This window comes from Pundamilia nyererei, unplaced genomic scaffold (genome assembly GCF_000239375.1).
Source record: "Pundamilia nyererei isolate P.nyererei 1_Seehausen unplaced genomic scaffold, PunNye1.0 scaffold00059, whole genome shotgun sequence".
NCBI classification, from domain to species: domain Eukaryota; kingdom Metazoa; phylum Chordata; class Actinopteri; order Cichliformes; family Cichlidae; genus Pundamilia; species Pundamilia nyererei.
Genome location: NW_005187460.1, coordinates 1,413,013 through 1,433,116, shown reverse-complemented (window position 1 = coordinate 1,433,116; position 20,104 = coordinate 1,413,013). Strand labels below are relative to the sequence as shown.

General features: G+C 41.8%; 1 protein-coding gene across 8 annotated transcripts in view; it reads left to right on the top strand.

Moving 5' to 3' along the window:
- The window catches only part of septin9a (septin 9a), a 79,392-nt gene that overhangs the window by 57,239 nt on the left and 2,049 nt on the right, over nucleotides 1-20,104 (top strand). For 7 of the 8 annotated variants that reach the window (XM_005734572.1, XM_005734575.2, XM_005734573.2 and 4 more), the window contains 8 exons: nucleotides 12,656-12,865; nucleotides 15,709-15,837; nucleotides 15,950-16,031; nucleotides 16,320-16,457; nucleotides 17,774-17,891; nucleotides 18,350-18,445; nucleotides 18,550-18,646; nucleotides 19,453-19,504. In XM_005734572.1, coding sequence (XP_005734629.1) covers nucleotides 12,656-12,865; nucleotides 15,709-15,837; nucleotides 15,950-16,031; nucleotides 16,320-16,457; nucleotides 17,774-17,891; nucleotides 18,350-18,445; nucleotides 18,550-18,646; nucleotides 19,453-19,504 — 922 coding nt within the window. Of the gene's footprint in view, nucleotides 1-3,256; nucleotides 3,354-12,655; nucleotides 12,866-15,708; nucleotides 15,838-15,949; nucleotides 16,032-16,319; nucleotides 16,458-17,773; nucleotides 17,892-18,349; nucleotides 18,446-18,549; nucleotides 18,647-19,452; nucleotides 19,505-20,104 lie in introns of those variants that run through there. The other variant, XM_013911257.1, reaches the window with a different exon arrangement.

Genomic DNA, 20,104 nt, shown 5'->3' with positions numbered 1-20,104 from the left:
ACACACACACACACACACACACACACACACACACACACACACACACTGTTTCTATTACTTCAGAGGACACTGACCTACATTAATTTCCGGTAGATTTGCCCTAAATTTGGCCCCTAAATGTTATTTACATTGCGAGTGTTTACTCTTCATCTCCAAATGGAAATCCAAGCGTCACAGTGTGACGGTGCACAATAGATTTTTAGGTTAAGTAAACTCACAAATGTTTACACATAAAGACATGCTCAAGTTTCTCCTTTTATCCTGTACGGAGGCTTAAGTATTCCTTCTGGGTGAGGTAGAAACACACACACACACACACACACACACACAGGAAACATTTAGTTTCTCCGTGGCCACCACCCACATCTTTCACATGAGCAGCATGAGTGTTGCAGAAATGAATAAGATCCTTGCTGTTGATTTAATTTTTCTGTACTTGCTATTTTGTTTTTTAGAAACCTCAGCATGCATGTCAGCTAACGAACCTTTATTTATTTATTTTTGGTAGTGTCATTTATCAGCCTAAGATGGTTCATAGCAGAACTGTACACACACCCCATGCACTGCAGTCTACTGAATACTGATTTAAGATGTGTTGCAGCCCTCTGTATTAGTCGTACACTACACTATTTTCCTATGGAGGAAAAAGACAACCTGTGATGCCTTTAATGTAATGCGCCCAGTCAATCTATGGTTCTTCTATCTCTGTGTTATGAAAGTCCAACTGCAAGGAATACTGTCAGGGGTCAGCCAGGCAGCTTCATGCTCTGCCTGCCAGTACATGACACCATCTTGGCTCAGCGTGGCCCACAAACTTCAGCCCCTGACATCGGCTTTCTGTCTCCTTCTCCTCAAAATTAAGATTTTTTTTCTTCTTTCATTTAAGAAGGCCGTGTCCCCAGCAGCACAGCAGCTCTGTAATAAAGAAGTCTGCCAAGTTATGTCAGATCAAACAAATGATGGTTGGCCCACGCTGCATGCACGGTTCACTCAGGAGTCAGCGTTTTTAAGAAGAAAATCTGAAAGAGGGAATTTGTATCTCATAAAAAGTCTATTTTAGGCTTAAAAAAGACAAGTTAATGGTGAAACCTTTGGAGAGCAGCTCCTGAGTGGCAGTGATGTTGAGAAGAGGAGTTTGTTTCGAGTTCAGAGTGGCACAGTTTTATGCACACAGCTGTGTACGTGACTTCAGGATGATGCTTTAGTCTTCCTAAATGTAGATTTTAATTTGTCCTAAGTCATGACCTTTGCCCCTTTTTATTTAAACTATCTATGGCTTGCTTCATCACTGGCACTGCTGCAATGCATATTAGGAGTGAAAAGCTCTGTTATGTCTTCCTATTGTATAATCTGCATAATCCACAGAAGAAGATTTCAAAGATGATTGTGTCGTGTTGGTGAAATAAAGTGCAGCTGAGTAATAAACCAGCTCCTAAACCCATTATTAAGTGCTGTCAGAAATATCTACATTTCCAGTGTCTCCACTTTAAACATCAGGTTTTTATTGGGGAGATAAAGGTGAGCTTCAGAAAGAGTGAGTTGAAAAGAACGAAAAAGGTCAAAGAGCGAAAAGCTGTAAGAGAGACGGGGCCCCGAGTTTGGGGGGAAATTGCAGGGTTCTCCACCCTGTAAAACTAACGACAACAAGGGTTTATTTTACGTCCATATTTGGTAAAAACCTGGTTTTTATCACAGTTACAAGTCCAGCTATGTTTGTCTGTCGGATTTAATGAATCATGTGTTGGTATTGTGCAGGACTCAGAAGGTCCATATTGATGTTTCAGTTTCGTTAGATGGACATTGTTTAAAAGCCCTGGTTTATTTTGGCCTCTGAGTTTGAGTAATGACACGTCTCTCCAACATATTACGCCTGGTTTTTTTCAGGAACCTGACTGTTCGTTTCAAGGAATGCAGGTGTTGCCCTGTGTGTGTGTGTGTGTGTGTGTGTGTGTGTGTGTGTGTGGCTGCAAGGTTAAACTCAAGTTGCTGCACTAGTGTGTAATTACACTTCCTGTGAGCCTGAAAACAGCTGTTCCCTTCCTCTTTAATCTGGCATGAATATACACACTTCCAAAGAGTAGTAATCAGCCAAAGTGATTGGTTTGTTCTCAGGTACTGGAAGATAAGGGATCAGGTGTTTTTAACATCTCATTTTGCCATTCTTTAGATTTCGTCTTTTCGTGTCTTGTTTATATTTTCACTGGAAAATAGTAATAGTTGTTGGTGTTTGCACTGTCATAATCAAATCTTTATTTTGAACATATAAGTAACAAGTGTCAATACGTATTAGGGAATAAAAGACAAATAAACACAATCATTAAAAGCCATCATATTCAAGAGGAAAACAAGAACAAGATGTTGACCATATCCTGGTCAGCCATTCCTACCCCCATCTAACTCATCTTATACATCTGTTTACAGTATACAATCTAATATATGCTATAAATAAATATACCTGTCTAATACATGGATTCATGTTATATTATTTTATTTCTTTATATACTTTGTCATACTATGTATACATGTGGCTTTTATTGTTACTGTAACAGCATTAAAGTGTTTGTACATCATCCCTGTAATGTTTTTTACTGTTGAAATGTCTGAGGATATCTTATCCAGGCTCTTGACTGTTGCCAAACATTTCAGTTTAGTTGCTGTGGGATTATTCAGTACTTACAAAAGCTGCGTTAAAAAAACAACAATTTCCTGTGAATTTTTATAAAAAAGGATAAATGTCATTATATCCCCTGCTCTGTCTGCTTGATTTCTTTGGCTTTATCTAAAACGTTTTTACTCTTTTGTTTTTTCTTTTAAATGATTTACTGTAAAAGCCAATATGATATAAAATTTGCAAAGAGGGGGAAAAGAAATCAGTGAGTCTTGATTTATGGAGGGTACTGATTTGTTAAAGGGACTGAGTGTTAGTAGTTTGACGTAAAGATGAGGAGATAAGGAGTCCAGACAAAGTAATTTAGTTTTTTGTTTTTTAATGTGGGACTTGAGGAGAAGCTGGCCTAAAGCCTGCAGAGCTGCAGGCGCACGCACACACAGCTCTTCTGTTGTTTCTTTATCGCAGCCACTGACGCTCTGTCTTTGTCCGTTCTCTGCTAACATTTACTTTTTATTGCATTGGAAGTTGTGGGGGTGTTTTTTCCCTTTTATTTGTCAGAGGGAGGGTCGGGGTTATTTGAAGGAAGTGGGCGTATGGTGTTGCCTTACGTGCAGAGTCACATGACAGGCATGGGTGGGAGGGGCAGGCAGGGAGCTTCCAGAGCCACAGCAGAGTTTGGCCTCTCACTGGAGCGCTGCACTTCGACAGGGGACAGCTCATACACACAAACACTTCACACACGGTGAGTGCTTTGCATACTGGCAGGGAGCGTAAGTGTGTGTGCGTGCATGTGTGTGTGTGTGTGTGTGTGTGTGTGTGTGTGTGTGTGTTAAAAATCAGTTGGAAGTGCAGGAAGGAAGTTTTCTCCTTTGTTCTCGATTTGTGTGTTTGTGTTCTTAGCAGAAAGAAGAAAACTGTTTGTTTTTGAGTCCAGCTGTTCAAACATGTAATGTTACTGATGTGTTTTAACCAAGCTTAAATATGCACGTGGCTATTAATTTGTTTGTTGTAAAGAAGCATGGCTGTGTATTTCACAGACGGTGCTCAGGATCTCAGGTTGGGATATTTCTCTCATTTTTGTGTGAGCATGCTTTCACGGATAATTACCATTGTTCAGATTTTGCATTCTGTCTTTCATCTCCTAAATGTTGTGCATGTCTGCTGTGTGGCACGCTTTGTAATCGATCTCTCTGTGTAATACACACACACAGACTCACACACACGTCTGTTTATGTATCCAGGGGGATGTTCCATCATGTTCAACCCCATTTTTTTCTGTTTAAACTCCCAGTTTTATTTTTGTTTCCTTCCTCCTGACGTTGTCCACACACTGGACTGCTGTTGCTGACAATGACATATTACCAGGCTAAATACGTATGCAGAGTGGACAGTAAGCACCACACACGTGGTTAGTAGGCTTTGATGTGCTTTTGGAAAGTACAGTGAAGGAATCCTTTTAGGAAAGTAGAACAGGCTAGCCTCAGATTAGTTTCTTTATGAGCTCTGTACAGATCAGGTTTCTCTTTCACTACTTTTTCTGCTCTTGTTTAAGCACTGACAAAGTGATAGTGCGAGTTCTTGGCTATGGGGTCATGTGGCAGCAGCTGACAACAACGCTGGGCCTCAGAATTTATCATCCAGGCTTTGTTATTCAAAGTTGACCTGGAGAATACAAGGAATTTCTCTCGGCAGCTAATATCAAACCGGTGGAAACACCAACCGCCCCTCACCTTTTCAGAAAGTCACCCGCCTCTGGTTTGCCTCAGAAACACACACATATGCGCGCACACACACACGCAGAGCTGCTGAAAGGAGCTCTGTTGTGGCCCCTGTGCAGAACAGACTGTGGCCTTTCACCACTGTTTAATGGGAAGCTGAAAAGGTCATCGTTACCTTCTGCATCTTGCGTGTCTTTGTCTGTCTGTGCACATCGGGAGTCAAGAAGTTAGATCAGTAAGATTGTGTATCTATTGTGGAATTTAGCATCATGAGTTTGAAATGCAAAACATTTCATGAATGTAACCGGAGCTCTGTAAAATCGATAACATTTCATCTCTGTTGGATTCCCCGGGAGCAGATTCTCTGAATAACTGGTTTGCGTTTTCTAGTACATGTATGTGCGTTAGATGTTCACCACAAGAGAAGAGTGGAAAAAGGGAAACTGTCGTATTTTTGTTGTAACTTGTTGCATATAAATTTTGAGATGATTCAGTCGTCTGCAAGTGTTGATGTTGATAGATTAGCAATGAAGATGTTAAAAGAAAACAATTCTAAACTTACATAACACAATAAGCTCATGTTCCCTTTATAGGGAACGCTTTTAAGGTCTAATGTAACAAGTGTTTGGCTGTCTACACCTACAGTGACCTAGAAGTGTCATGCTGCCTGCCACACACGATAAATATACGACTTTAAAATCTTCAAAGGTGAGGAGATGATGGTGGTTCACTTGAAATTAACTGAAATAACATGTAAATATGAACTGCTTTGAGTAAGGAGTCACATTTCAAGTTAAACTGACACTGTGACGTCACTTATTGTCCACTACACCCTTAAGCTTTGTATGTGGGTCAAACACAGTCCATAAATACTGCTGCTGAGACTTGGAGAGGACCCAGGTGACAGGCTTCAGCTCGCACACAGGCTGTAGACTGTGTCAGAGGAGTGCTGCTGACAGCATTTTTGATGGAATAGTGAGTTTGTGTTTTCTAAGGATTTGAACACCTTGAGCCTTCTGTCTCAATAGTGAAGGACAGCTGCCCTCTAAGTCCACCTTAAGTCAACTGAGCATTAAAGTAACATTGGTTAGTTTGTAGATAATTTGGTATTTATAATTATGTCTGTGCAATGTTAAAAAAAGCAGAACTTTTTCAACTGAGTTCGCTGTACTTTTTTTTGTTTTGTTTAAATAACACTTCTTCTAACTGTTGTTTCTAAGGTGAGGCGTGTGCACGAACAGAGGTCAGATTCCTCAACCCCCTGCCCCTCTAGACCCACACTCACTGTCAGCTAACCATTTCACTGATACACTTTGACCCATTCACTGAGATTACATTGGTTCAGTCCACATGCTCTATTACTGTCAGCAAGTACCCAATAGGTAATGGATAACTAATGTATTATTTAGCCTAGCCACAAAGACGCTCACAAAACTGACAACTTCCTGATTCATTTTGCTTTCGTGTAAACTCAGAGGGTAAAGTTTAGCAGTTGCTTTAGGGTGGAATATTTTTTGTAAGGCATGATCTGCTGCAGTGGAATGTATTTCCTTAACTGTAGATGTTTAGTTGAAACTAAATCAGCCTGAGCCTTGAATTGAGTCAATAAGTCTTCTTGCTTGCACTTGGGTGTCCGCACGGTAAATTGAGGCATGCATGCATTTAATAATGTATAGGTGAAACCTTACCTGATGCGCTCAGTGATTTGATTTTTTTTTTTTCCTTTTTTCCTTTCTTTTTTCTTTTGGAGCTACTTGGTGTAAGAATTAGCTGAAGAGCCTAGAAAGACAACAGCTCTCTTGTGCACCACCACAGCTTAGAGGCCGAACACATTCCTCTGGAAGTCTAGACAAACCTGTGGGCTTCTGCTGTCATTACAGTAATTTACATTTCTCTGCTGTCTGCAAAGTAACCCTAGCTGCTGATGCTGCATGCTGCAAATACAAAGTTGTATGTTGTTAAGAGACTGATTATCATTGGTTTTAAGCATCTGCATTATATTAAAATACTTCTAAAAACATGCACATAAATGCCACGTGCAGAACACAGTAAGATGGGTATATCATTTCCAGGCAAATAGTGGCAGGTGACATAATCTCTCAGGCACATTTCTCCTGAGAGCTGAACGATGAGTCTGGGAATTCGGCTTTGCTGCAAAAACACTCAGGCTGTTGTGTTATTAAAGTCAGTGTTTGCACTGCCACCAAACCAATTTCCCCTTTTTATTAAAAGGCTTCACTGTCAGAGGGTGGGAAACTGGGTTTGTGTGTGTTGTAAACCCATGTGGTCTGGGGGTATCGAATTGATTCAATGCCGGAGGGCTACCGGAACCCCAGTTCAATGTAATTGAATACATTTTTATCGCTTCTACACAAGTTTCTCAGCTGTGTTTGCACCATCTCTTGTGGGAAATCAACCATAAAAAAGGCAGCTTGAGAATCAGTCGTTTTTATCACATTGAATAAAATAAAATTTGAAGCAGCCCACACGCTCCTCAAGAGGCATCTGGGTTACCATCAAAACAAATCTAGCGGCGTTAAGATGAGACACGACTGCAAACCGCCTTCATCCTGTATGGGAATGTAAATGGAAGACAAACGCAGCAGATGTTTTTAACCAGCCCATAAATAGATTGTTAAAAAGAACAAAGATCTCAAAACCCATTTAGTGGATTAGTAAACCAATGTGTCTTTGACATACAGCTCCAAACAAGCACTTAGATTAACCTGAACTTGTGCATTTTATCGCTTGATGGGATTAATGCCTAGTGGTGGATACTAAATTGAGCTGTCATTGCTATGAAACAAATTAAGCCTGCTGTTACGTGGAGCTTGGACACAAACTCTTTCAATTTACCTTTTCAATCAAATATAATTAAGGTTATCTGTAGGAATTCACCAGCTTTGTGTTGGTGTTGATACAATGGATTAAATTAATATATGCGTGGCTGTTCCCTAAATTTTCCTGGATGCAGTCAATCTGGATGAAACTTACTGTATAAACTGCCTACAGTTGGGAGTGAAGGGAGGGAGATGGAGCACAACTGAGGAGGAGAGTGGGGATGAATAATTAAATTAAATGCAAAGTGGTGTATAAACACAAGCAAGCAGGAGGTGTGGAGATGTTTCCAAGGATGGGATTTGGAAGCTGTTTCCAGGAATCCACAACATGTGGTCAAAATGCTAATAGATTATTAGAATAAGCCGCCTCAGATGTTTCAGCAGCCAAATCATGGCTAGTTTAACAAAGCAGTTTTCTGCTGTGCTAATGGGATCAGTTAGCCATTTTATCATTATAAACCCACATTGGGTAATACAGTGTAACACAGGGGCGATGCTGGCTGAGAGTTTGTTTTATTAAAAATCATAAATCATTTTGTGATGAATGGACCCATTAGACAGCAAGTGTCATTTACTACATTCTTGATCCGTTTCATGTAACGTTGGATAAAACAAATCTAATTTCCTTTGAAAAACAGGAGTTTTTGTGACTGTAGGTTTTGAGCAATTGTTTGGATTTTATCATCCATAGCTTAGTGTTTGTTTAAAGCCTGGCATTTAATCATTCGGTGCAATGCTTTAGTAGAGAAAGCATTTGTGTACGTTATGGCTCATTAAAATAGTAGAAAAACTGTGGAACTGCCTGCATGTTGTATAACACAGTTGTAAAAGTGAAGCGATGAAGGGAAAGATTTTGTACAATCAGTTTTAGAGATGCCCTGAGTGAGTCAGTGTTGCAGATAACAAACACTCCAAGTTTCCAGCCTTTTCTCTCTCTGGATTCCTCTAAATTCTACAGAGTTTATTCAAAGGGTCAAACCACAGGTTTGTCATGAGGGGACTAACCTCAGTGCAGCTCTTTCCAACCTAAACTGGGAACATGATCTCTGACCTGCTCACCACCCTGTTGAGATCAACACCCTGGACAGCTAAGCCATGGCTCAGTGGTTCTGGCCACACTGCATCTAAACATAGGCGACAGAGTCACATTTTTCTTCATACTCCTTTGTAGTTTTAGTGCCTTTTGAAAAGACCATCCAGTGAACAGGGAGATGTTTAGCTGGATTCGAATGTATTTGCATCTCAGTTTGGAGGCCTGTGTGTAGTTAGTGAGGAATGCCCCAGGCCCAAAACTGGAATAAATCACAATCTCTGCAATCCACACTTTTTTTTCCTCCCCTCCTTCTCCCCCTCTGCATGCCTTTCTTTGTCCTCCTCTCACTGACCTTATCTTGTTTACCTCCCCCCTACTCAACGACAGCCATCTTCCTTTTTGCTTCTCCTCTGTATCTCATGCCTATCTGCACACGTCTGCCTTTTTTTTTTTTTTTTTTCTCTCCACACTTCGGTCTTCTTCTTTTCCTTGCGTCTTGCTGTTTTTCTCTGAAATGCTTTGCTGCAGAGATGAGACTTCTGGCTATATTTACAAAAAAGCAAAGCAATCTGATGCCGCTGGAAGCAATAAAAGAGAAAACCTCTTTAGTGCCTGTAATTGAAAACAGCATCACAGTGAGTCACTCTGCTTTCCAATAGCTAAAATAAATTTTGTTTGTCCATGATGCAGGGGGAGCAGTAGAGCTAAGGAATGGCATGGCAAATGTGCAAGTCATCCAGGGGTGATTTATTACCACTAAGCAAGCAACAATGGAAACTGACGTTTTTAAATGACCCTTAATTGTCACTGAAAAACAAATCTGATTCATCCAAACTGTGCTTGTGCTGTTTGATCAGCAACATAAGCAAACCTATTCCACAACTGTCATCGCATTTTCTCTCGAATGTAACTTTTGCATGCCCATTTCCCATCAGACTTGAAACTAGTGGGGGGGAAACATAAAATGCTGAGTTGAGAAGCGGCCCAATATAATTATTCTTAAAAGGCTGTGGCCGGTTGAAGCCATCTGAGAGGCTCATTTAATCCACCTCCAAAGGATTTACACCATCAGTTTGCATGACAACATATTAAAATACCTGAGGTTCCCACAATATGTCATTCCTTACATCCCTATTTGACTCAACAGTAATTTTTTCAGTCAGCCCATTGTGTTTGATAGGTTTGAGGTAATTTCCAACAGCTGTTAAGCCATCAGGGCCAGACATTTCCAGGTGGAGGTAAAAAAAAAAAAGTTAACATTTATAAGGCCATTACTGGCTAAAAACCATGACAGAGGGTGAATACGTCCATCTGATAAATGGTCAGTGTATCCAGATGCTTTGACACACTCTCTGCACCACTGATACGATGCTTCACTCACCACATCGTAGGGTTTGTAGTTTACCAAAGTTGGCTAAAGGTCTAAAGAGGTGTCCTACCCATGAATGAAGTGATTCATTTTGATTGTAGAGAAGAGTTTGGTTTCCCACGGTAGTGGTTCAAGACTCCTTTTGTGTGGTGTTGTGATGTTTGCCAAGTTGTTTATGGTGTTAAATTCTTCTTTGACTTGAGAAAATCAGTACATTGGTTTCATGAAGGACAGTTAATCTTTTGAAGAGCCTTTGTGCTTCTGGCTGGGAAACCAGTTAGTTACCACCAACAACTCTGTCCGTCTCTCATTCACTCTGTATCTTAGCTTTTGTAATTCCCACCCACAGTGGAAGATGAGCAAATAGTAACTGAACATTAAACAGAACAGACATACTGCAGAGGTGCTGAGCATTGTTCTGAAATGAGGCTCATTTCAGGAAGTCCTCAGACCAAATACTGTAATTGATTGTTTCCACGAAGGTTACACAGAACCAAAAACCTACTTTTTCTTCCTGTTTTAAACCCACACTGATCACAAAATGAGAAGTGTGCATACCAAACTGGAGAAAAGTGTTTAAGCTCAGAGGCTGGGAATGAGGACTGTGCTGGGACCGCAGAAGTAAGATCTACAGTTGCAATAAAAAGAACAAATTTCTTTTATCCCGTGTTATGCCCTTCGAAAATGGGTCGATGCTCAGCTCATGGTTGTGCACGAGTCCTGACAGTAAAGCCTTTGGATTAGATTAAACAGGTGTCCAAGTAACTGACAATCCACCATCTATTAAATGTTTCAGCTCCAACAAAAGATTAAGCTTGTACAGATGATCTTCTCATCATTATATTTTAGTGCTTTGCAGGTGTAGCTGCTGTTGGATGATATGTTAAGTATTCCATCTTGTTCATTTCATGTCTCTTTCCTTTGATGCTTTCCCTGGTATCATGCCTTTGAAGCTCTGTTGTTGGAGCCCTGGTTGCCACAGTGTCCTAACTCCTGGCAAACATCTCTGTTTACAGCACAAAGCTGTCGCAGGAAAAAATCAGCAAGGGATTTCAGAGGGAAAATACATGGTGTAGAGAAGAAGAGGATGGAGGTTTTGTATTATCCAGCACATTTAATAACAAAGCTAAAAGCCAAATGAGTAGCAGATAGGAGGAGGGGCTCAAACAGGAGAGATACAAGAAAACTAAGAGTTGGTGTGCAATAGGCAACACCGATGAGGGAGGATCAGTGTGAGCAGGGAGGAAAGGGTGAGGCTGAGGGGAAAAAGACATGAGCGAAACAGGGGAGGTGTAGAGGGGAGGTGGAGGGCAGTGAGTCGCTGTAAGTTGCTGACTGACTTTTGGAACAGGATGAGGAAGTGGTGAAGAGGGCAGGAGAGCTGCTTCCATAGGTGGGTCTCTATGACACATGGATGCACACACAATGGAGCATATTATAAAAGCAAGACTTAACGTGTTAACATGAGCTAGTTTTGAGCTTCTACAGCACTGCCATTCCTCCGATTTTTCTTCTTCTTCCATTAATCAGTGCAGTGCCAGTTTGAAGTGTGTTGACTTTTCTACCAGCCTGTTGATTTATTTCCCAGAGTGATACGGGTGAACTGGCCTGCTGTCTGGACTGCTTTCTCCTTGTAACAGGTCGAGTATTCGCTGGAATCCAAAAGCTGTTAAACTCTTGGCAGGCAGTCCAGGGGCTGATATTTGCATGTGTACGTACAGATCAGCTGTGCGCTCAAACAGAGGAAACTCTGAGTGTGTGAAGTCAAGGCAACCAGCATGTTTAAAGGCACAGAGTCAAGCATGTACTCAGGGCTTTTGTGTGTGTTAGCCAGGTTAGCTGTGGGTGGATCAGGTTTCAACCTCACCAGTCTCACTCTTTTCCACTCTCACATTAGCAGGACAGTAACACTGCACTGTAGAGAGCAAGGGAAAGGGAGGCCTTGCGAGGGGTAGCATGGTACATGGACTGTGTATCTAATGACACACGGACATAAACACTGTCGTCGTGTAAATTTGTCACACAGCTCGAGAGGTACGGTGACTTTGGCATGCGCAGACCTCAGTGAACACATTAAAAGTTTAATATTTCTCTTGTGATTAGACAAACATCTGCAGGCATTTCACAGAAGGACATGAAGTTAATCATTACAAAAACAAAGTGAAGAGATGTCGTTCTGCCAATTTTAAACTACTCTAATTCCACAGAGCGAACTTTCTGATAGTTTTACTTTTGGGTTGATAAACTGTTCTGGCATGAGACCAACCAGGACCTTGAAAGTCAGGAGGTGCTTTTAGTTGTTTTTCTGTCTGTCTTCTAGACAGTCCGCCACATTTGTTCCAGACTGAAATAAACAACAACCATTAGATGGATTATCAGAAACTTTTGTGCAGACATTCACTAGAAGATTGATCCCAGAGCTTTCCTCTAGATATAACAATAACTAATAGCACTTTGTAAACAGTTACAAAGGGCATCACAGGTTGAATAAAACCAAACATTAAAGATGCAATGATGTGCATGGCCACTTGCACAATTAATCAAGTTTCCCCTTCTCAGGCAAACACGCAGGCCATTTCAGCTTTAACTTGGTTTTTTGTGCCATCAACCATCCAAGCTGTTGTTTAACTGGGTGTTCACACGAGTTTTCCCAGTCAGGGATGCATTTTTCTGACACTGCAGGAATCACCTATCATCTTGTTCAAATGTGTATGTGTGTTATTAACAGATTTTACTGTAGTTTAATTCTACTGATAGCTTTTCTTCTGAACTGCCAGCACCTGAAGAGCTGCTTAGCTGAACTGGTTTGTTCTATAACAGGAAGTTGTCGATCATTACATATTTCAGCACTATGACAGTTTGGTGCAGTACATTACTTCCTCCTATGGATTTCCAAGGAACCAAGAATCTTGAAATTCTTGTAAAAAGTCCTCATTTTGTTTTTGTTTTGTTTTTTTTAACCCTCTCTATCATTTTACTTGCAGTACCTGTTTTCACAGATGCGTCATTTATCTGTTATTGCTTCTTCCATATTATACTTGTGAGTAACTCAAGCCTTCTCTGTTTCTGTTTGTGTTACATCAGGACCTGAAGTGTTTTCCAGCTACAGCAGCAGTACCATGTCTGAGGCGGTGGTGCCTGATGCTATGGTGTCCCCAGCAGTGGGTGGACTGTATGGGGAGAAGGCTGGCGGCCCCATGTTGGACTTCAGCTATGTGGGTATCGATGCCATTCTGGAGCAGATGAGGAGGAAAGCCATGAAGCAGGGTTTTGAGCTCAACATTATGGTTGTGGGTAAGCAGAGCCTGTTTACACTCACTAAAATACCCAGATTTGGTTCGCACAGTAGTTGTCGGTCACATAGCATTGCAGTGATCAAATCTTTGGCTGCTTATGCACTCACACATTAAAAGAAATGCATGTGAAGCATTAGAAATAATTCCAGGAGGTGCCTTTGAGTAAGACTTTTGAGCTGGTGCTTCACTGTGGATAACTACTGCTAGCAAATGTTCAGGTTGAAATAATATTTCCCATCTTTACTCAAAAGTGTGGCCTTCTGTGTTAATATACAGAAATGTCTGAAAGGACACCACTTTCACTGCACGTGGTGCTTTTTTTTTTTTTTTGGTTGCATTGATGGTTGTATACACTTAAATCTCACAATAACCTCAGTTATGTATAACTAGAGCTGAGACTGAGTCATGATGCTTTTCTCTCTAATCAAGTTTAAATATAAGCCTGAAGCTTTTTTCTTTTATTTTGTTTTTTTTAATTGGGCATACTCATCACTGTGATCAGACACCTTTAAAATAGGAGCTAATTACACACCTCAGGATCAAACAGGCCACCATCGAGCCCACCCAATCTCACTGCTTTACGTCTCCTGCATGTCGTCTCCACACATGGTCTGTCTCATCCTCAAATAAACAAAATGTGCTTGAAAGCAGCCCCAGGCCTGAGTGGGTAAACACAACTAAACAAAACTGGTTTCCATGGTTTTTTGGGTGTCTTTTTTTTTTTTTTTTAAATATCAAGGTGAAATTATTTAACTGTATCACAATGTAGGAACAATTGATGGTTTTTAAGAACTGGATAATTGGTTTGGCATCTTTATAACTGATGGTTTTTACCTGCATAGAGGACTTTATGCTCCCCTCCAAAAATTGTAGCAAAAGTGAAACGAAAATCAACAAAAAAAAAAAATTTTTCACTGGATTTTCATTATTTTAATTCTCATCTGTTAAACAAATGGAGTGATAATGGACTGATTATAAAACATCAGTCATGCTTAGGCCCAGGTGCAGTAGCTACAATCTAACAGTTTAAAACTAACAGAGCAGGTGGATTTACTTCCTTGTCTATAAAGGAAGAGGACACCCGGGGGGAAACCCCTACATCCAAACAGGATAGCGAGACGATAGAAAGAGAACAAATTTTTTGGTAAGATAATGAATTGTGATAACTTTGAGTGTCATTTTTAAAAAATTTCCTTCCAGCTTGTTTGCTTTTTCTTGTGAAAATGTTTGCTGCCAGACACAATTTAACAGTTTAAAAAGCATCTGTACGACTTTGACCTCATACAGAAAGCACTTGTGGGATTTTGGCACCACCTCACTGTTTTGTGATGGTTGTTAGCGGTAGGATGATGGATGCAGACACTTTGGAGAAAGCAGCTGTTGGAGCGAGTTTGGACACGGCTCAGAGTGGCATTAGTACTGCCAAAGCACTGTAGCAGATAAAATGCTAATTTCCACGTGGACTTTTGAGTCCTTTAACTTCCAGCTGTTGAGCTTCATATTTGTTCTGTGAATCCGTGTTTGCGTGGAGTGTGTGCTGCTGTGCATGCGAGTGCATATCCATAAATCAAAGTTCTGAATGTTGACTTAACCTGAGGTTGAACTTTGAATGGTCATTTCCCAGTGGGCCCCTCCAAACAGCTCTTCATTAACCCGTGGTGATGTTAGCATGAGGTCCAAGGGTCACAGGGGGTCTCATCCGTATAGACAGACAGCTGATAAATTAAGTCTGTTTCAATTTGCCCGGATGGGGGAGCATTTTATCCTCTTACTGTAGCAAAACAAGAGCATCTGTGTTGTTATCTGATCAGAAAGTGTCTTGAACTGGTAGTTATAAGATTAAAGGAGTTACATTTGTGTATTTCTGGGTGTGGCTGTTGCAGTCATGCTATTTCCCCTGCTGTTATTTTGAGTGGCTCATAAGTGCCATATGTCGTATTAGCATTTTAGGGCTATTAAAAAAAAGCTTTAGTGTTTCATATGCTGCTGCCTCCACAGGATACCAAAGTAAAACTAACCTCCATCCAAAACAGCATCACCATTCACAGTTAATTTACTAGTGAACACTCCCTTTGCTCATTTTATTTTATTTTTTTCAGTTCAGTCTCTGCTTGTCATCTAGCCCCAGCCTTTCCTGTGCCATTTTTCCCAGAGGTTGATGTTGCGGTTGTGGTGGCCCACAATGTCATTAAGCTGCTTCCCAAGAAGAATTCCCGCAGTCAAACATACTCCAAATAAACAGTCACGGATTTCAGCTTTAGACACTAGATCTCGTTCTGCTAGGAAACTCTAACCAGAACCTGCAGCAGGTGGACAAATCAGCCAAACTCATCGAGGCTGCAGAGCAAAACGGGGACTACTATCACAAGCTGCAATTACAACGGAGGGACTGGATCTCATCCCACATCCACGGGATGAGACTTGTTGAGAGAGGCAGCTGAGAGAAAGGAGCTGGAGAAATTAGACAGGGGAAACGCCCAAACTCTTGTGCACATGCAATCGTTGGAGACTTGTATAGCAGATGACAAAAGACAACCATAGGCATAGCAGTTGTGGCTGTTGCTTGTCCTGTCCTGCTGTTGGCTCATTGCAGCTGCCCCTTTTTCTCATCACTTACTGCATATGAAGTAAACTGGTGTGCTTTGTTGGCAGTGTTTGAGCAGACAGGTGTCACAGCTTCTGAAATTGTTGGAGTGAAGCAGGGTCATTTTATAGAATCTTGTTTGGGTTTATTATGGCACCATTGTGTAAACCGTAGGCTCCCCACTGTGTAAGCAGTCACTGTCGAAGTGTTTTTTTTCTCATTGCCTGTCATTTTTTTTGTTTGTTTTTTGCTTACAGGACAAAGCGGCCTGGGAAAGTCTACTCTGATGAACACGCTGTTCAAGTCTAAAGTCAGCCGTAAGTCTGTGCTGGCTACAGCCCAGGAGAAGATTCCCAAAACAGTGGAAATCAAGTCCATCAGTCACGGTACAACTCACCACAACTGGCTTATGCCCATCTGCATTCTCACTGCTTGTCTGTGTTACAGCAGTTTGCTGCTGTGCTGGCTCTCAGTGTTCTTATGTGCTTTTGTTTGCAGACATCGAGGAGAAGGGTGTAAGAATGAAGCTGACAGTCATTGACACACCAGGCTTTGGAGACCAGATCAACAATGAGAACTGGTAGGCTACAACTTAACGTTGCTGCAACAACCATATAAGCATTATAAGAGTTCATAATGACAAGAGTTTCTAACCAGATGTCCTCCTCTTTATTCTTGCTTTTCCTGCTTTCTTACTTTACCTGATCTCTATCATTGTCCTTCCTCCTCTTCTTTGTCTGCCTGAGCCCCTCCTCTTCCTCATTTTACTGATCTGTCCCTTCTCTTCCTTTTCCACCCCCTTACCCTTCTTTCCCCTCCCTCTTCTCTCCTTCTCCCTCTTCAATTATCTTTCTCCACCATGGCATAGCTGGCAGCCCATCATGAAGTTCATTAATGATCAGTACGAGGCGTACCTGCAGGAGGAAATCAATATCAACAGGAAGAAAAGGATCCCAGACTCCAGAGTCCACTGCTGCATATACTTCATCCCCCCAACTGGACATTGGTAATGTCACACCACAGTCGTAGTTTTAAATCTCAAAAAGACACATCTAAAAAAGCATCAGTGCTGATTCCTGTCACACAAGCTGTTCTTTATGCTCTGTAGTTTTCTTGTAAACAGACATTGTGTTTTCTGAAAGTCTGACTTGGTGACAATACGAAACAATTACATCAACTGGAATTTAAATAACTGCTGTTGTTACAGACAGCAACGCTGTGCTTTGCCTGTGCATGTCAGCATATATTGGTATAGGCTGTTCTTAACTTTTTAAATGTGAAGCAGATCTCTCTGCCTTGTTACCCCCTCTTATTGAACACACACAAGGACTCTCTATCCGGCCCACACACTCTGGAGACATGGGCTGCTCTCGCCAGGCCCCGAAGCAGCTCAGTATCCTAAGTTTTTCCCTGGACCTCTCACAGGCCCACACATCTGGCTCTCATCGAACCGTCCGGTTTACTCTCCCTCTCAGCGCTCTCTTGGTTCAGACCTGCACCGATCGGAGCTCAGGGGGTCTGGGTATACTAGCAGAAGGAATTAGGCGTTCGGTGAACACATGATAATTCACCATGCAGCTCATAGTTTCTTTTATATTCCTTTTTTTTCATTGGTGTAACTCGAGTCGAGTGCAGCGACTGGTCTTGGGAAAATGTTGAAGCAGCTGTGGACTGTCATCCCCTTTGGAGCACGCACACAAAGACACAACTGATAACTGAGCAAATGCTGCACCTCTATTAATTTTTGTCTCATGGCATGTCTTTACTCAGGCAGGGGCCTGGTGTGAATGCCCCCCCCCCGTCTCCAGCAAGCAGCGTTTCATGTTGATCCAACACTGCAGATGTCACATGGCCCGGCCAGCAGCTGCTCCAGGCTTGCCTTAAAAAGCCTAATGGGGGAGAGGCAGGAAGGACGCAAGAGACAGAGACTCTGTGTGTGTCTGGGTGCATGCAATCAATTCTGCACTTTTGTCTTTCTCAGCGTGCTCTTTCTCGAGTGCACAAGCCTTGTTGTTGACAACGAGCAGCCTGTGTGAAAGAGTCGTTAGCCAGGCCAGAATCTGCTGCTCTAACCACATGCAGATGCTTTCTCAAACTGCGGGAAAGGCCTTAGCTGCTTCCCTAACTGTATCAAGCAGCTGTTCACAAACTCTGTGTAATGATGGGTGCATGATAAGAAGTTGGAACTGTAAATGTTCCTCCATCTGGGACGTTTCTTAGGAACATCTGCCCTCTGGTGCGAGAGCTTTGCGTTACAATTTCCTGTGCTTTTGTTCTTAAATCTAATGTCTTCCTCCCGGTTCTCTCATGTTGTCTCCTCAGTCTTCGGCCTCTTGATGTCGAATTCATGAGACGTCTGAGTAAAGTGGTCAACATCGTCCCAGTCATCGCCAAGGCAGATACACTCACGCTGGAGGAGAGGGACTTCTTCAAAAAGAAGGTAACATCTATTAGATTTTAGTGGCATTGCAACTTCTCTGAAGAAGTATCCCTATATTCTTTTACCCTTTTGCTCTCTGCTTGCCTTTACTTTTTTTAAACAGCTGACCCCTTTATGAGGTTTTTATTGGCTTTGTTTTCAAGGATCTCAGGATTTCCCTTTCCCTCATTAACACACTCTGTGTGCGCACAGGTTTAGGCGTACATCCTGTGAGGGTTTTGAGTTTTGTTTGTTGCAGTTAGCGACTAAGCCCAAACTTTTGGCATAGATTAGCGTTAATTCAACCTTAATCTGCATCCTGTGCATATTTAGGTACAATTGTTTGATCTCTCTGAAGGATACATCAAGAACAGCCGCCTAATTAGTCCAGAGATTAAGAGACTTGTGGTGGGTTAAAGATTTGGGGTGTGTGTGTGTGTGTGTATGTGTGTGTGTGTGTGTGAACATGCTCTAACCAGATCAGGGAAGAGCTGCGAGCCAATGGGATTGACGTATACCCACAGAAGGAATTTGATGAGGACGCAGAGGACCGAATGATCAATGAAAAGATCAGGGTAAGGGCAGCAGCATCACCAAGCAGGACTTTGGGCTCTATCTGAAATCCATTCTGTAAGGATTTCTAACTCTAATAGCCGTTTACTTTTAACCTTTTGAACAGGAGATGATCCCATTTGCTGTGGTGGGAAGTGATCAGGAGTACCAGGTCAACGGCAGGAGGTTGCTGGGGAGGAAGACCAAGTGGGGAACCATTGAAGGTACAACTCTCGTTTGTATTTATATTAATGATGCACTTTTAGCAAAAAAGAAAAGGGGGAAAAAAAGAAGGGAGGGTTTCTGGGAGTCAGCTGGTCACAGAGTGTCAACAATGCTCCATTCAGCTCTCCAGACAGCAGTCGTGTGCCATGTAGCTGACTCAGGCCTCCACCAGACAGTCGCTATGAAGAGGCCTGATTGTTTACTTGGTGTCCCAACCTCTCTCATTCCCATACAAAGAGTATGTCTGCTGAATCCTCACATTGGATATGCACCGCTGAGTCTTTGACTTTATTTATATTCTGCTGTGTTTTACTTGCATCTATTTGAAAGACTGAGTGTAAGTTTAGTCACTTTTAATTCCAGTTTCCTCCAGCAGCTGAAGGAAGCTGGTCATCATTAGTGTCATATGACTTTATGGTCACATTCTTTTTGACTGCAGGATCGGACTTTCAATACTTAATTATGTTAGCCACTCCAGACAGGAGGCCCCACCCCTTTATCAAGTGTCTCATAAAGGAAGTTTAATTTCCTGCAGAGTGTGCGTGTGCTGACACACACAGGCACACATCACTGGGAAATTCTGATGCAGTTAATCTCCTCAGAAAATACTCAAAGTGGATGAAAGCTGCAGCAGGTGAGGGCAAGATGGCCTGCTGCATGGAGCCATCACACTAGGATCACTGACTCCACCTGCTGGACTCTTAAAGAATCTCAGCATCAGCTATTCATGAAGCTTCTGCAGCCTGTTAGCACCTGTTTTAACTCCCCTTTGATTATTTCTAACTCAAAGCTTCTCTCTCTGCAGTTGAGAACATAGCCCACTGTGAGTTTGCCTATTTACGGGATCTCCTCATCAGGTGAGTGCATGTTGTCTACTAGTCTTCAAGTCCACAGGTTTATGCCAGATGAGGATCTGGCAGATTCATCATAAATAAAGGGATTTTTGTAATTTTAGACACAGAGAGGGAGACTCAATCTGCATGTGGTTGATCAGTCTCATGAATCACATGTGTCACATGTATGTAGTAGCAATAGGAATGAATATGTAAGTGTTTTTAATAGAGCTGCCAGTGTTAATGTGTTACCACGGATTTATCCATCATCCCGCAATTAACCCATCTGGAGCGCAGAATGACGCAAAATCCCTGAAATGTCTCTGTCAACGCAATTCGGGCAGTTTGTCCAAAGTTTGTCCATTCTGCGCTCCTGATTGGTTAATGGCGTAAAAAAATTTTAATCGCAGTGATCGTGATGATGCGTTAACATTGACAAGAGGCGTCCTGCTTCAGTGAATCCACCTGTTTTATAGTGATCACAGTCCCAGTGCAGTAAAAGCAGAAACGCAAATTTGCAGAGGGAAAAACTGATATGAGACATGTTTACAGGCACAAAGTGCAAAAAAAACATGAGCTGTTGTCTGTAAAGACAGTTGGAGTGATTCAAGTCAGACACACACA